Genomic DNA, 15,990 nt, shown 5'->3' with positions numbered 1-15,990 from the left:
TTCTAATCATTTTATAGATTATTTTGTCGTCTCAGGGGGATGTATCATTGGAGTTTTTCTCTGCCCGATTGAGATCATCCAGTGTGAAAGGGGCATTAGTGTCAGAGACTTCTGCACATGCTGTAAGGATTCTGTTCCACCTTTCTTCCTCTAATCCTGTCTGCACTGTTAATACATCTGGTGGAAGCTGATTACTGGCTGCTCTTTCTGCAAACCTGGTTCCCAGTACTTCGGCTTCCTGTTGTGAATACTTAGGGTGTGGGGCCTTAGGTGTTTTATTTCCTTTGGCCTTGTGGATTTGCTGCCACATCTCTTCAAGAGAGGTGTGTTCATTCAGATGTGAACACCATTTCAGCCACTTTTATTCTTTGATTGTCCTGGTCTCTTGATGCACATGTTCCTTGACCTCACAAAGTAAGATCCTGTTGCGGCCACTTGGCTGCTTTTTGTATAGCTTCCTTGTGCGGTTGAGTCTATGACTCAATATAACTCATAGTCTATGACTATGAGTTCTTTGACACGTTCGCAATAGTACCAGTGATCTTTGAGGTGTCTGTTGCACTGTTTTTTCAGTGGAATTGTGTGGCTGGTTGCACTTTGAATCGCTCTGACTAAATCTTGTTCTGCCTGATTAATATCTTCGGAAACATCATAGTTTTTATGCCACTATGAAATGAGGTTTTGAAATCGATCCCATTTTGCTAGAGCGAAGTTCCAGGCATTGGGTGGAGGTGGAGGTGGGGTGGGTAAATCCAACTTTAAATCAATTTGGACCCATAGCGGTCGCTTGTGAGTGTGGGCTCAACTGACCATGTTGCTGCATCTCTTAGGGAGGCTGAAACGAAGGTAAAGTTTAATCTGCCTCCTTGGATGTGGGTTGGTTCATTCTTGTTTAGGATTTGGATTTCTGGAATCTGGTGTAGTAGATGTGCTAGTGATGCCGACCTCATTTGTTGTGTTCGAGCCCAGTGTCAATCGATGATGGGCATTGAAATCACCACAAATGATTGTGTTTAATGTAGTCGAGTGTCCAAATAACACCGGGAGATCCATTTCAGCACGTGGAGACCTGTAAACATAAAACACTTCAAGTTTGTCGGGTCTTAGCTCGACGGATACTCCCATTACCTCTGTCCCTGCTCCACAATTGGGTGGGCAGGTTATGGGCTTTGAGATCAGGTCACATTTCACATAGATATCACATACCCTGGATTGCCCGTTGACCCGTAGAAGGAAGAAGCCTCGATAGCCTGAGATTTTAGGTACTAATCCGTCTCAAAACAAGCTCTCCTGTAGTAACAGGATGTCTAAGCCTTTGGTTGCTGCTATGCATTGTAAGTGTTGCAATTTTGTGTGCAGCCCTTGTGCATTCCATTGCAGAATCTTTAGTCCTCTAGATTGTTGGAACTTGCTGATATTACCGAGGTATCCATGGAATCAGATGAACTCACTATGGAAGTTGAAATTATAGTTGAGGTTCTTGGTGAACTTGAAACTGACTCATCTAGATCGATTTCAGAAGTACTGGACTCTACCTGTTTTTTAGGAGAAACCTGCCCTGCAATCTTGATGGTGAGGATATTTTTGTCGAATTTCTTGAGCTTGTGCTCAATAGTCTTAAGAGTCTCTGTGGTATGCTTGATACCGTGCTTCGACAGCAAATTTTCGACCAATTCCGTGATCAAGGTTTGAAGTATTGGTCAGAGGGTGTCCAGTTGTGCGGGAGCATTACTTACTGCTGTGCTGGTTTGGGGCCTGTTTACTCTTTGATCCTTATCAGTGGAAACTCGGACGCTCTTGCAATCATTGCCCCCAGTGTGCTTACTAGATGCAATGGGCGGGAGTTACGTTGACCTATTTTCTTGTGGCCCCCAGCCATCCCTCTCTTCTGGGCGGAGGCCTTCACACCCTCCACCATGGCCGATGGTGGAGGGCCATGTGTCCCTTCCATCTGGTTTAGTCTTGGTAACCTCCATGCTGTTTTTGTGGGCACGGGAGCTAGTATATGTTTTGGTTGGGGCTTCTGCTCTGCTGTAGGCGTGGGGGGGGGGGTCCTATATATCAATATCCTTTAAACCTTTTGGGGCATTTTAAACTCTAGGCGTGGAGTGCCTTGGAGCAATTTGGGCATTTAGCTTGTACAGGGTGGGAAGTCTTATATTTATCAAGGCATATTTTCGTGTCGTGGGGCTGGCTGCAGACTCCACACCTCGCTAGGCGTTGACAGTCGTTCTTGTGATGTCCAAATCTTTGACATCTGAAGCATCTGAGGGGCTCTGGGGGGGAGGTAAGGCCTGTGTTGAAACATGCCCCAAATGCCAAGATCAAGCTTCTCTGGGATCCGTGCATTTACTGTGAGAAGGACTTGTCGGGTTTCCTGCTTCGTAGATTTTACCTGGCACCTTTCTGCTGACACCACATAATTCAGCAGTTCGAAATGAGTTAGGGCCATGTGCAAGGGATAGTGGAGGACAATAATTTTCCTTATTTTGTTCTCTGGCTTGAGTTCGTCGCATTTCCAGTAATTTTTAAGAATCGTTACAGCTGTCTCGTCTTTGGGTCTCATAATATATTCGCCTTTGAGGTTTGGCTTTGCTCTGATCTTGAGTTTGGGTCCACTTTTTTAAGGTCCACTACAGTGGCGTACGAGGACTTACCTTCAGCATGCTGCACCTTGAAGACTTGCAGTGCGGATTCTATCTGGATAGTTGGAGTGCTTATCAGTAAAGGCCTCTTTTCTTGATAGGTCACTCCACTATCCTCCACTTGATAGGATAGTGGAGTGGTTCGTCTTGTTGGCTTTGTTCACAGGATGCTAAACGCCATCACTGTCAGAACCTGAACTGGAGAGAGTCTTCCTTTTGTGAGTGGGAGCAGCAACGTTGGCTCGCATACAATTAATCTGGTAGTGAATTCTATCGTAGGGAGGCTGACTGTGGAGTGATGTGTCTGTCGTGTGACGGTGACGATGACGTGGGGGGTACTGGTGTCGTTGGACGTGATCTTATATACAGCTGAACGAGACGTGTGAGGTCATCGGCATTCCTTTGATGTGGAAGAGTTCATCCTGGTGGATTTCATGGCAGCATCGTATCAGACAACTTCGTGACCTCCTCACCGTTGACCTGGTCCTTGGTTAGTGCCTGACTCAGGTGTGAATTTTCCATTGTATTTCGCTGACTATCTCACATCGTGTCAACTGTAGATGTTCTGTTGTTATCCTGTTTTGCTGTGTACTGTTTTCTTGTTCATAAGAAAGAGCTCAGTGGACCTCAAGCGAATATAATAAATAAATATATCAAACTGCCTGTAGGGTCATTAACGTGGTCCCAAAACTCAAGAAGGACAGAGTTCTTGCTGCAACTATAAGCATGATATTAATCATGGGGGAACTTCTTAGAAACAATCATCGCAGATTATATGGTAATCACCTAGAAATCTCAGGTTGATGAGAGACTCCCAACACGGGATGACGAGGGCCCTTTCTGTCCCACCAATTTATTTGTATTTTATTCCAGTATATTTGAGGCTGTTGACAACTATAGCAAGAATGATGCTATATATCTCATGACCTCAGCAAGACCTTCGACACAATTCAGCATGAAAAGGCACATAGGAAGGTCGAAGTGCACGACAATGGTGGAAACATACTAAACTGGATCAGAACATGGTTAAAACGAAAAAAAACAATGTAATTATATATATAATAGATTTTGAGTAGATGAAAGTCACTACTGGCATCCCGCAGGGCTATGTGTTAGGCCCACTGTTTTTTTATAATTTACATCAACGACCCGGATACCGCAGTAACCAGTAATATCAGCAAGTTTGTGGTTAATACAGTTACAGGGCGTGTAGTGGATGTAAAAGAAGACAAACGAATAGCAAAGGAACTTAAACATACTGCAGTGCAGAGCAGAAAAAAATTACAACTGCAGTTTAACTTCGAAAAACTAACATTCTTTAACCCAGGCATATATAGCAACGCTATATACCATATTAAGAATACAGTCACGGAGAATAGGGTTGTGGATGATTAAAATGGGCTGCCAGCTAGCATTATTGAGACACAGTTTACCAAATTTCACAAATAGATTAGGTACGCACATGGATGAGAGGGGAGAGGGATGATTTTTACATGGAACCCGCCTAGTTAGACCTAACAGACTTTATGTGATGCTTCTTAAGTCATATGTTGTGTAACTCCACAAACTTAATGTTGTACACAATTCCTTTGTCAAAAATTTTTGTTTGTAGTTTAATCGTAAAATTATATGAATATTTAAGTTTCTTTCTTTTAAATGTACAGTACTAGTTTCGTTGTTTCGGAGTATTCCTTCTATGTTGTGACTAAGCCAGAGGCGTTTGGGAGTATTCACACGATAAATAAGGACTAGAGTAAAAATTGTTGATTAATTGGTGGGAGTTTGTCAGCTGTGGTGATGTTGTTGAGGTAATTGGAAATGATGGACATATCTTCACTATTACAACTAATATTACTACAACTCCCATTATATCTACTTCTACTTGGATATAACAAACAATTTTATACTGATATTGAATCTCTGCACTTTTGGTGTAAAAAAAGTTTGATTACATAGTGATTACTGTTATTTGTTTTACTACTAATACTAGTGAGAAAACAAATACGAGCAATGTGGGGACTAAATACTAACACCTGGGTGCTCCCAGCTGCGTCCCATAACCCACTAGACCACGATATGCTTCACGTTACGTAACCTGGGATCCAACTTAGTCCGCTAGGGTTCTTGTGGAACAGAACTGAAACGAAATTAGATTTTTACAAATTACCAGTTTGCACTCTGGTGTGGTATTGAAGTGTTCAATATACATGTTCATGTTCTCATGTTCTCTTCAGATTCTTCAGATTTCCTTCTGTACTAATAATAGTATCACTATTACTAGTTGTTCTAATGTTAGAAACTACTGCTTTGTGATGCTGCTAATATGGCTCACCTTAATACCACTGCTACTGTAACTGCTATTTTGATTATTATTACTTCAACTATTATTTGTACTGAGATTTGCCACAGCTACTACTCTGACTTCATCTGTGACTTATTTCTACTGTAAAAAGTCACAGTAACATGTTCGTCAGTTTTTGTATTCACTCTTCTCCGGAGAAGGTAAACCACAGTTAGTTTACGACTCTTTACTTGATGAAAACTATAGTTTGCTTACAGCGATACTATACTTTATACCCATTATACATTAGTAATTATTACTTGATTCAGATTGAATATTGATTGGTTCAAGGTATACATATTTAGGTATGGTATAAATTATTTGCCTCAAGTTATGCATTATTTGGTTTAAGTTAATCATTACTTCCTTTTAGTTATTCATTATTTGAAACACAATATACGTTATTTACTTTAAGTTATACATTACTTGCATCAACGCGCACTGTTCCTGGGTGAAGGTGGTGTTACAAGTGTAAGTAGATGATTCAAGTACAGGAGTGGAGACTCAGGTGTAGATTATGGTCACAGGGAAGGATAGTGGTTCGGGGTAGTACCTAGTTCTCTAGGTTTACCTGGAGTTTACCTGGAAGCTGTTCTGAGAGTTCTTCTCAAGTCCGACCACAGGTCGCAGGAGATACCTAGTGTTTACAGGTAGGTGGAAACAACCACCTAGTGTTACCAAGTATGTGGAAAAAGACGTCTATGTATTCAGCTAAGTACCTGCAGGTGGGCTCAGATCACGTGGTGAGGGCAGTCATCGGGCTTGACACAGTAAGGGTATGAAGGGTCGGTGTTGAAGAGCAATGATCCTGTGCAGGTCTCAACGATGGCTGGCTGGCCGACGGTGCGACAGTTGAAGTACTGCTGGTCACACGTCGTGCACTTGGGGAAGAGTCCCACTGACGTGCACGTCATGGACTCCTGGCAGCCTGAAGATGGGGTCGTACTTACCCCGGGGACCGTGGTGTCGCTACACAGGGTATTACAAGGGGCGCCGACCACACAATAACCCATTGCTAGATCAAAGTTGGACCCTGAAGGGCAGGTATTATGGTTCAGTTCGCTGGCTAATCCCTCTTCGGGACACATGTAGTATCTGGTGCAGTCGTAGGGGTCAGGAGCCTCAACTACCTTGGGATAGCAGTAGGGAATACACAGGTCGCCGCAGCACTTGGTGTCGTCCGTACCGCAGATCGTACCGTCAAAGTAAGGTGTACCAACTGGGCATTCCACGGGCCCCACAGCACTGGTGCCCACGCAATAGTAGTAGTTGTTGCAACTCTTCGGGTCAGAGATCTTTTCCAAGTCGGCGGCACATGTTAGATGGCAAGGATTTAGTGTGCAGGTAGGTTTACATGGTGGGTCATCAGGAGCAGGATCAGCACACGCTGTGTCAACAAAATCTTGACCTTCTGGACAAGACACCGGAGCGTCCGAGGCCAAGTTGGGTGCCAAACAGATGTAATATTGAGTGCAATTGAGAGGATCCGGCACCTTATCAGAAGCGGCAGAACCGCTACAATCCGGGTCACAGTTAATCTGGGCGAGGACGTGGGTGACACAGAGCAGCGCCGCCACCAACACCACCTGCAGCAGACGCCAGCCATGTTAATGTTCCTGCTGAAACCAACACTGATAATTAAATGATAAAATTATCAAACATTACCTTGAACTGGAAATATAATTTTTATAAATCAAACAATTTTGATAAGTGTTTGCGAATATATATTTGCTGTTGTCAGTGTTGTTATTATTGTCATTGTTTTTATTATTGTCAGTGATGTTATTATTGTCGGAGTTGTTATTATTGTTACTGATGTTATTATTGTTAGTAAAGTTATTTTTGTCAGCAATGTTATTATTGTCAGTGTTGTAATTATTGTTAGTGATGTTATTGTCAGAAGCGATTTAAGCCCAAGAAAACATTGAAGCTAATTTTTTTTTTCTAATCAAGTGGTAATAATGGGAATATTTTACCAGAGACTGAAAATTAAGAGGAAAATCGCTAAAACGTTTAAAAAGAAGTTAAACAAATTTTAATTTCTCTTCAAATCCGCGACGTGCATTTTTACCGCTACCCAAAGCTTTATTTTTTAAATAATGTTTTTGAACCTAGTGATATTTTTGACACATGCGGATCTGAGATACGTACCTGGGTTTTTCTGGATAATATTATAGACGAAATAATCAAGCGATTGTTTCAAACATAGGATATATATATATATATATATATATATATATATATATATATATATATATATATATATATATATATATATATATATATATATATATATATATATATATATATATATTGGTAGCAGTCTTTCCTGTAGACATATATTATTAAATATGACCGAAAAAGTAAGATTAATAATTCTAACACGAATTTTCTCAATCTTTCGTACATTTCTTTTCACTGTTGGAGGTAATTCAAAAATCAATTCTCCAAAATTCATTTTTATTTCTAGTCTGACGCGACACTTGAGCGCGTTTCGTAAAACTTATTACATTTTCAAAGACTTTACACATACACAACTGAATAGAACTTACATATCTCCGATTTGTTTATATCTACATTGTTGTAATCCACAAGTTAGTAGGAATTATTAGCTAGAGGATCATTACTACAACACTTAACGAATGATGATTGGAAGTTCATGTAAGTAGACAGACTATGGATCACATATCTAAGAAAGGTCAATGGATTAAGACCGAAGCTGTTTAGCCAAATGATTAATTCCTGGAAAGAGGAATTATTCTTCGTCAGGCTTCTAGGAACAAGATTACCTCTCTAGGGATAAGGTTAATCGGATTATACCTTCCTTGAGAGGTGGGGTGAAATGGTTGAGGGAGATGGCTGACTGGAGTCAGTCTGATTGTGGGAGTGGAACTGGGGAGTCCTCCGCCTCTCTGTTTGCGGCAGCAGCGAAGTGTAGCAGACAGCTATGCGAGAGCCTGTTGTGATCTTAGTGACCAAGTTAAGTCTGCAGTATGTGAGTATTGAATGTAAGACTAACCGGGTGTGGAGCGTTGTAGTAATCATTCCGTATTAGGGACTTAGGCGGAAGTTACGAGTGTGGGTGGTGATCGCGGAGGTCAAGTGGTCTATGGGTATTGGAAGTGTATTGACCTAATAGAGTATGTTAATTAATATAGTATTATTTGTCAGAGTCTATTCTTTGTAATTAAATGACAAAATCCGACAGCCCTTAAAGACCTTCCATGTGTCCCTTCATAGTGTTCCTGGTTTGGTTGGTGAGGGAATGTTAGGGAATTGGTAGACGACATATTTGGTGGCAGCGCAAACAGGTTTTGGAACACTGTGCGAGATGAAGGAAGTGTGGTTCTGGTTTAGTTGGTGAGGGAATGTTCGGGAAATGGCAGACGTCGGGTTGTGGTGAGAATGGGGGTTACTAGACGGAGGAAAGAAGGGTCAGGTGAGACCAGGGCAGAGGTGTTAGTTAATTAAAGGGACTAGGCCATTGTGGGGCACATGTGGGGTTTATTTCTTTCTTTCCAGATTCCCACAACGAGAGACGGCTAAGAGGCAAGTCTGGACCACTGAAGCATCGGGATCCAAAACAAGTGCAGTGTTCGTAGTGCGGATTATACAGTGTTCGTAGTGTGGATTATACAGTGTTCGCAGTGCGGATTATACAGCGTGGCGAGGTAAACTAGCGCGGGTGAATGTGGGCCAGCATAGGCCATGTGCGGGCCAAGCGATGGGTGGGCCAAGCGAGCCGCACCTTGGAGCTTGTTTTATATCGTTGGTAAGGCGGAAACAGTGAGAAACCGTTGCTAAGGTGAAATTAATCGTGTAAACTACGTAATTTAAAGTTAATAAAATTTCATGTAACGTGTAAATCGAATATTTTAAGGATAATGAAATATTACCTAAAGTACTGTGCGAGTTCCGGCGTTGTCAGGTGTAGATACAGAAAATAGGCGCAGTGAATTATGGACGCCTTGGCATAGCGAGCGACGCGTAATTTGACGTCTGGGGTTCGCCGTCTACTGTACCCTGGAGAGGGCCAGGGAGATTTTTTTGTGGGTGCAGGTAGCATTATGGAGAGTGTTAGCGTGGGACACGGGGAGCATGTCCCGTTGGTGGGGGTGTGTGGCGCCGGGTGTAGTGCATGGTTGTGTATTGGCGTTTGTACGCCGGGGTGTGTAGTGTAATGCATGTGGTGTGTAGTGTAATGCATGTGTAGTGGCTTATTAGACGCCAGCGTAATGCATAGTATTTACTGTAGTGAAATGTGCATGTTTTCACTGTGGATATCATGGATGTAGTATAGTGCATGACATTGTTGGCATTGTAGCGCCAAGGTGTAGCATGTGTAGCATAACTGGGTGTTGTAACACCGGGTGTATTGTAGACATTAGCGTTGAAGTATGTTAACGCAGGTGGTAGAGTGTGGCGGGTGGCCACTACACAAGAAATTATGCCTGACGAGTGTTGGTCAGGTAATTAATGGATTACGAGAGAAAAGGGAGTGTGTGTGGCGTCTGGTTACTTATTGGTGGTGTTATTGGTGGTGACGTCTCGCGGTGTTTTGATGCGCTCTGGCGCAAGGCATATGCCTGTGGTGGTAATGGCGTTGGGGGACGCCATGTGTGTTGTGTTGAGGGCGTTGGAGACGCCGTGTGTTGTGTTGAGGGCGTTGGGGACGCCGTGTGTTGTGTTGAGGGCGTTGGGGACGCCGTGTGTTGTGTTGAGGGCGTTGGGGACGCCGTGTGTTGTGTTGAGGGCGTTGGAGACGCCGTGTGTTGTGTTGAGGGCGTTGGGGACGCCGTGTGTTGTGTTGAGGGCGTTGGGGACGCCGTGTGTTGTGTTGAGGGCGTTGGGGACGCCGTGTGTTGTGTTGATGGCGTTGGGGACGCCGTGTGTTGTGTTGATGGCGTTGGGGACGCCGTGTGTTGTGTCGATGGCGTTGGGGACGCCGTGTGTTGTGTTGATGGCGTTGGGGACGCCGGGTGTTGTGTTGAGGGCGTTGGGGACGCCGTGTGTTGTGTTGAGGGCGTTGAGGACGCCGTGTGTTGTGTTGAGGGCGTTGGGGACGCCGTGTGTTGTGTTGAGGGCGTTGGGGACGCCGTGTGTTGTGTTGAGGGCGTTGGGGACGCCGTGTGTTGTGTTGAGGGCGTTGGGGACGCCGTGTGTTGTGTTGAGGGCGTTGGGGACGCCGTGTGTTGTGTTGAGGGCGTTGGGGACGCCGTTGGGTGGTGTAGTGTGGTGGCGTTTGGACGCCTGGTATGGAGTGTGGTGTTGTGGAGTATATGGTGGCGCAGGGGCGCCAGGTAGTGGTCGGTAAGGTGAGTATTGGCGTAGCAAGGTCGGTGCGTTAGGACGCAGGAAGTGGTTGTAGGGATGTGTGGCGTTATATTGAGGTCATCAGTGGTTGGGATGACCAGTGGTAATGGTGTGTCGGAGTAAGTAAGTCTTATGGATAAGATGAAATGTGAATAATTGCAGGAGTTGGTGGCTGCAGTAGGCGAGTCAAGTCGATATCTCTAGCAAGACTCATAAAAGACTAATAAAAATTCATTATTTTCATTAAAATTTTCATTAATTAAGTCGGAGTGGGTAAGTCTTATGGATAAGATTATAAGGTAGAATTTCAAATTTCAGGTGTTGGTGGTTGCAGTGGACGAGCGAAGTAGATATACTAATTTCTTATTAAGTTGTTACAGGAATCTCGCTAGAGGCGAGCCAGTGGCAGTATGATGTTTTAGTGACATTAGTTGTGAAATTATTTTAATGAGGTATTTATTGTGATAATGTATGTGTATGTATATACTGTATATTACCTCATCGGCACCATTACTGAGTGTTAGGCTTGAGAAGGTCCCTCGGGATCATGTCACAGAGCTTCAGGTAGAGTAGAAGGGAAGCCATGAGGCTACACTCAGTAATTCTAGAGAAAAAAAAGGGGGAGGAAGTGAAGCCAACGTGACGTTATAGGCGAAATTCGCCCCCTGACATCAAAGCAGGGATAAGGGCCAGCTGCAATGGTTTTGCAGCTGCGCTCAGGCTATATACGGGGAGAGAGTAAGGAGCCGAGGGGGTTATGTAATAATGGGATCGAGCCAGGGGGCTCCGAGGGAATATTTTGCAGGTACAGCGGTCGGGAAGGTGTGAATACAGGTGAACACACTCTGGGCGGATGGGCCTAGACCAGAGAGCTGTGAGGGATCTACAGCGTTCTGGGATTGGTGCCCTGGAACGAGACGTCAGCACAGACCCAAGGGGACATGACCCTGGGGTAGGAATCTCCGTTGCTCTGGAGGCCAGGATCACGTTACCTCAGAGCAACGATGGGACATTAACAACATTCACCAGGCTGGACAGCCTGGGTTTTGTCTGGGTCATGGAGGATCTATGACCTAGCAACCATGGGACACGAAGACAAGAGAAGTGATGCTGCCAATTGTGGAGGAGGCCAGTGAAACATTGTGTGATCATTGTAAGCCCTTATGTCAACAGTACAGGGCAAGATGTTAAATTATAATTACTAAGGATGAAGAACCTTAGATATATATGTGTTGTGTATATATTAATGACTAGTGTCATTTCTGTTTAAGTGCCAGCATTCTGGTCCATGTAATTTTATGGTTATGTTTGTATGTAATTATATGTCAGCAGTTTAGGTATATGTGCATTGTTGGAGATGGGAAAAATTATTACAGACTATTTTACCTGTGCTATGATGTGAATATAATGTATATGTTGGAGAAGTGTTGTGAGTCATGTCGGGGAAAATTTTAATTTAGTTCATCGTGTGTATGATGAACTTATTGGATGATTTTTTAGTTGTACACATATGGTGGGTGCATCCTCCAGGTCCTTACACTAATGGAACCATTGCAATGATGCATATGGGGACATATGCGTGTTTAAGGAGGGGAGTGGTGTTGTAATCCACAAGTTAGTAGGAATTATTAGCTAGAGGATCATTACTACAACACTTAACGAATGATGATTGGAAGTTCATGTAAGTAGACAGACTATGGATCACATATCTAAGAAAGGTCAATGGATTAAGACCGAAGCTGTTTAGCCAAATGATTAATTCCTGGAAAGAGGAATTATTCTTCGTCAGGCTTCTAGGAACAAGATTACCTCTCTAGGGATAAGGTTAATCGGATTATACCTTCCTTGAGAGGTGGGGTGAAATGGTTGAGGGAGATGGCTGACTGGAGTCAGTCTGATTGTGGGAGTGGAACTGGGGAGTCCTCCGCCTCTCCGTTTGCGGCAGCAGCGAAGTGTAGCAGACAGCTATGCGAGAGCCTGTTGTGATCTTAGTGACCAAGTTAAGTCTGCAGTATGTGAGTATTGAATGTAAGACTAACCGGGTGTGGAGCGTTGTAGTAATCATTCCGTATTAGGGACTTAGGCGGAAGTTACGAGTGTGGGTGGTGATCGCGGAGGTCAAGTGGTCTATGGGTATTGGAAGTGTATTGACCTAATAGAGTATGTTAATTAATATAGTATTATTTGTCAGAGTCTATTCTTTGTAATTAAATGACAAAACACGACGGCCTTTAAATACCTTCCATGTGTTCATTCATTGTGTTCCAGTACAAACCTAGTGGTACGCCTCAAGGGTCTGGTGTGTGTAGGAGTATAGGTGGTAGTAACGGTTGCTGAGGCAAGGTGTTATGTGTTGTGTAATCGCTGTGTTCGGAATGAACCGGGGTTCAGCGTCACGACAACATTTGAGTGAGGTGGATGGGGTGAGGTGATATTTAATAGGGTATTAATTTCATCAACACAAGACAGAACACGAAACAATGGGTATTGAAATGGAAGTGATTGTAGAAAGCCTATTGGTCCATATTTCTTGATGCGTCTATATTGGAGCGGAGTCTTAAGGTGGGTAGAATATAGTTGTGCATTAATTGGCTGTTGATTGCTGGTGTTGACTTCTTAATGTGCAGTGCCTCGCAAACGTCAAGCCGTCTGCTATCGCTGTATATATCGATGATTTCTGTGTTGTTTACTAGGATTTCTCTGGCGATGGTTTGGTTGTGGGAAGAGATTATATGTTCCTTAATGGAGCCCTGTTGCTTATGCATCGTTAAACGCCTAGAAAGAGATGTTGTCTTGCCTATATACTGGGTTTTTTGGAGCTTACAGTCCCCAAGTGGGCATTTGAAGGCATAGACGACGTTGGTCTCTTTTAAAGCGTTCTGCTTTGTGTCTGGAGAGTTTCTCATGAGTAGGCTGGCCGTTTTTCTGGTTTTATAGTAAATCATCAGTTGTATCCTCTGATTTTTGTCTGTAGTGATAACGTTTCTATTAACAATATCTTTCAGGACCCTTTCCTCCGTTTTATGAGCTGTGGAAAAGAAGTTCCTGTAAAATAGTCTAATAGGGGGTATAGGTGTTGTGTTAGTTGTCTCTTCAGAGGTTGCATGGCGTTTCACTTTCCTTCTTATGATGTCTTCGACGAAACCATTGGAGAAGCCGTTGTTGACTAGGACCTGCCTTACCCTACAGAGTTCTTCGTCGACTTGCTTCCATTCTGAGCTGTGGCTGAGAGCACGGTCGACATATGCGTTAACAACACTCCTCTTGTACCTGTTTGGGCAGTCGCTGTTGGCATTTAGGCACATTCCTATGTTCGTTTCCTTAGTGTAGACTGCAGTGTGGAAACCTCCGCTCTTTTCCATGACTGTTACATCTAGAAAGGGCAGCTTCCCATCCTTTTCCATCTCGTAAGTGAAACGCAGCACGGAACTCTGCTCAAATGCCTCCTTCAGCTCCTGCAGATGTCTGACATCAGGTACCTGTGTAAAAATGTCGTCAACATACCTGCAGTATATGGCCGGTTTCAAGTTCATGTCGACTAAGACTTTTTGCTCGATGGTACCCATGTAGAAGTTTGCAAACAGGACACCTAGGGGAGAACCCATGGCGACCCCATCTACTTGCTTATACATGACCTTTTGACGGCCGTGATGGTCAAGTGGATTAAGGCGCCCTGTAGTTACCAGTTGCGTTGCTCCTGGGAGTATGGTTTCGAGTCACTTCTGGGGTGTGAGTTTTCATTCGCATATAGTCCTGGGGACCATTCAGGCTTGTTCGCATTTGTGTTCCTCACGTGTGCTCCAAAGAATGAGGTGATTTGGTGAAATGCTATGCCCAAGATTACCATCCGAGTTGCCGTCGGGGAAGTGGCTCAAATAGCCTCGGCTATCACTTCCTTTTGACGGCCGTGATGGTCAAGTGGATTAAGGCGCCCTGTAGTTACCAGTTGCGTTGCTCCTGGGAGTATGGGTTCGAGTCACTTCTGGGGTGTGAGTTTTCATTCGCATATAGTCCTGGGGACCATTCAGGCTTGTTCGCATATATATATATGTATATATATATATATGTATGTATGTATGTATATATGTATGTATGTATGTATGTATGTATGTATGTGTGAGCGTGTGTGTGTGAATGAGTTTTAGTGGATAAAAATAGGAGCTGCCTCGTATAGACCAATAGGTCTTCTGCAGCTTTCTTACTTCTTATGTTTTGTTGATCACCGGTGAATAGTCTTCCCTTGGAAAGGTTAAGGTGACAATTCTGACTGACAAACAAGAGTTCACGTTAACAAATATACAAATTTAGGCCCAAAATACTATTGAAAAGTTTGCATATGTCTTAGAAATAAATCCCTTGCGGATATTCTTACCGAGAGCGATAAAAGCAACAGCCGCTTGATCATGTTGAAGACGCTGTACAGCTGACGGTAAACAGCTGAAAGTTAACTGCTGAGCTGTGGTGCTGCCGCTTACGTTTCGTTTCAGTGTGGCTCCTGCGCTTGTGTTCCTTGCAGGAAGTGGGCTGGGTAGTTGGTTGAGGTTTACTATGGGTTCAGGAGTATATTGCCGCTACTGTTGCCTTGGCGTCAACATTTATACCCTAATCCTTATCACATTCACGCTCTTGATGCACCGCCAGCGAACTTGTCGAGGTCATGTAAATACAATAAAAATTATATTTACAGTTTCATACATTCCACATATTAAACTTTCAAAATGTCCACATTTTCTATACCGTCCTTTATCCATAGTTTTTTCGGCTTAACAATTTTTATTTCTTATATTTTCAGCATATACACGTTTGCTTGCTGCGATTTGTTTTTTATCTCTGATACCCTGAATAGATTTATTCTATTATCAACAGTTTTTACCTATTTCTATCCAACCATGCACTCAACCTCAACCTATTTCTCTTAGTTTTGACTTATCATGCCTATTTTATTATGTCCATATACATGAGCTTTCGTGAACGTTTACATCATTTGCATAGTATTATGTATACTTATGCATATCCTCATCCTTAAACTATGTATTAGTAATATAAAGATTTATTTCAATGCATATATCTTGCAGTCTATATAGCCACTGTCCTTTATTTCCAAGACACTGTGCTATATACCCTTGCCATCTTTATATGGGTCGGAGTGGATGAACGTCAGTAGTTAGAGTAACTATCAACGTTCTCTATCATAGAGAACGTCAGTAAATTATAAAGCCTAGTATAGTTGTCTCGTGGCTTTCTGCTGAGGCTCTGTACTACACTATAATATTCATAATAATTTTCTTTAACGACCTGGATGCTGGAATAACCAGAAATATCTGCAAGCTTGCAGTGACCAGGCGTGTACTGGGTACAAATGGAGACTCATAAACATACATACTCCATACACAAAATTATTCTTCATACGCAAAATTATACTCCATTGCCAGGTGGAAAATTGGCAAATGAAGTTTAATGTCAAAAAATTAAATTGCCTTGACCTAGGCAGAGACAGCAATGCTACATAAGATATCAACTAGGCAATTATGGACGAGGGGAGAAATGATCAAGGTTAAAAAGTGCGTGATATACACAGGGTGTTGGAATCTACAGCAATAGGTACATGATAGAAGTAATTAATTTTAGGAGAATTATGTTTTACAAAATAGTTGTGGATGAATAGAATGAGCAGCTAACTAATCACAAATA

General features: G+C 43.0%; 1 protein-coding gene across 1 annotated transcript; it reads right to left on the bottom strand.

Moving 5' to 3' along the window:
• Positions 1-5,158: 5,158 nt before the first annotated feature.
• On the bottom strand, positions 5,159-14,864 carry LOC123758404 (peritrophin-48-like). The gene is made up of 2 exons (XM_069322830.1): positions 14,672-14,864; positions 5,159-6,572 (listed from the first exon to the last, which is right to left on the bottom strand). The coding sequence occupies exons 1-2, from the start codon at positions 14,702-14,704 to the stop codon at positions 5,718-5,720; spliced, it is 888 nt and encodes a 295-aa protein (XP_069178931.1). The 5' UTR covers positions 14,705-14,864; the 3' UTR covers positions 5,159-5,717.
• Positions 14,865-15,990: the final 1,126 nt, after the last annotated feature.

The sequence above is a fragment of the Procambarus clarkii genome, chromosome 11 (genome assembly GCF_040958095.1).
Source record: "Procambarus clarkii isolate CNS0578487 chromosome 11, FALCON_Pclarkii_2.0, whole genome shotgun sequence".
Lineage (NCBI taxonomy): Eukaryota > Metazoa > Arthropoda > Malacostraca > Decapoda > Cambaridae > Procambarus > Procambarus clarkii.
The sequence above is the reverse complement of the archived record's forward strand: the minus strand, read 5'-3'. Positions and strand labels throughout refer to the sequence as shown.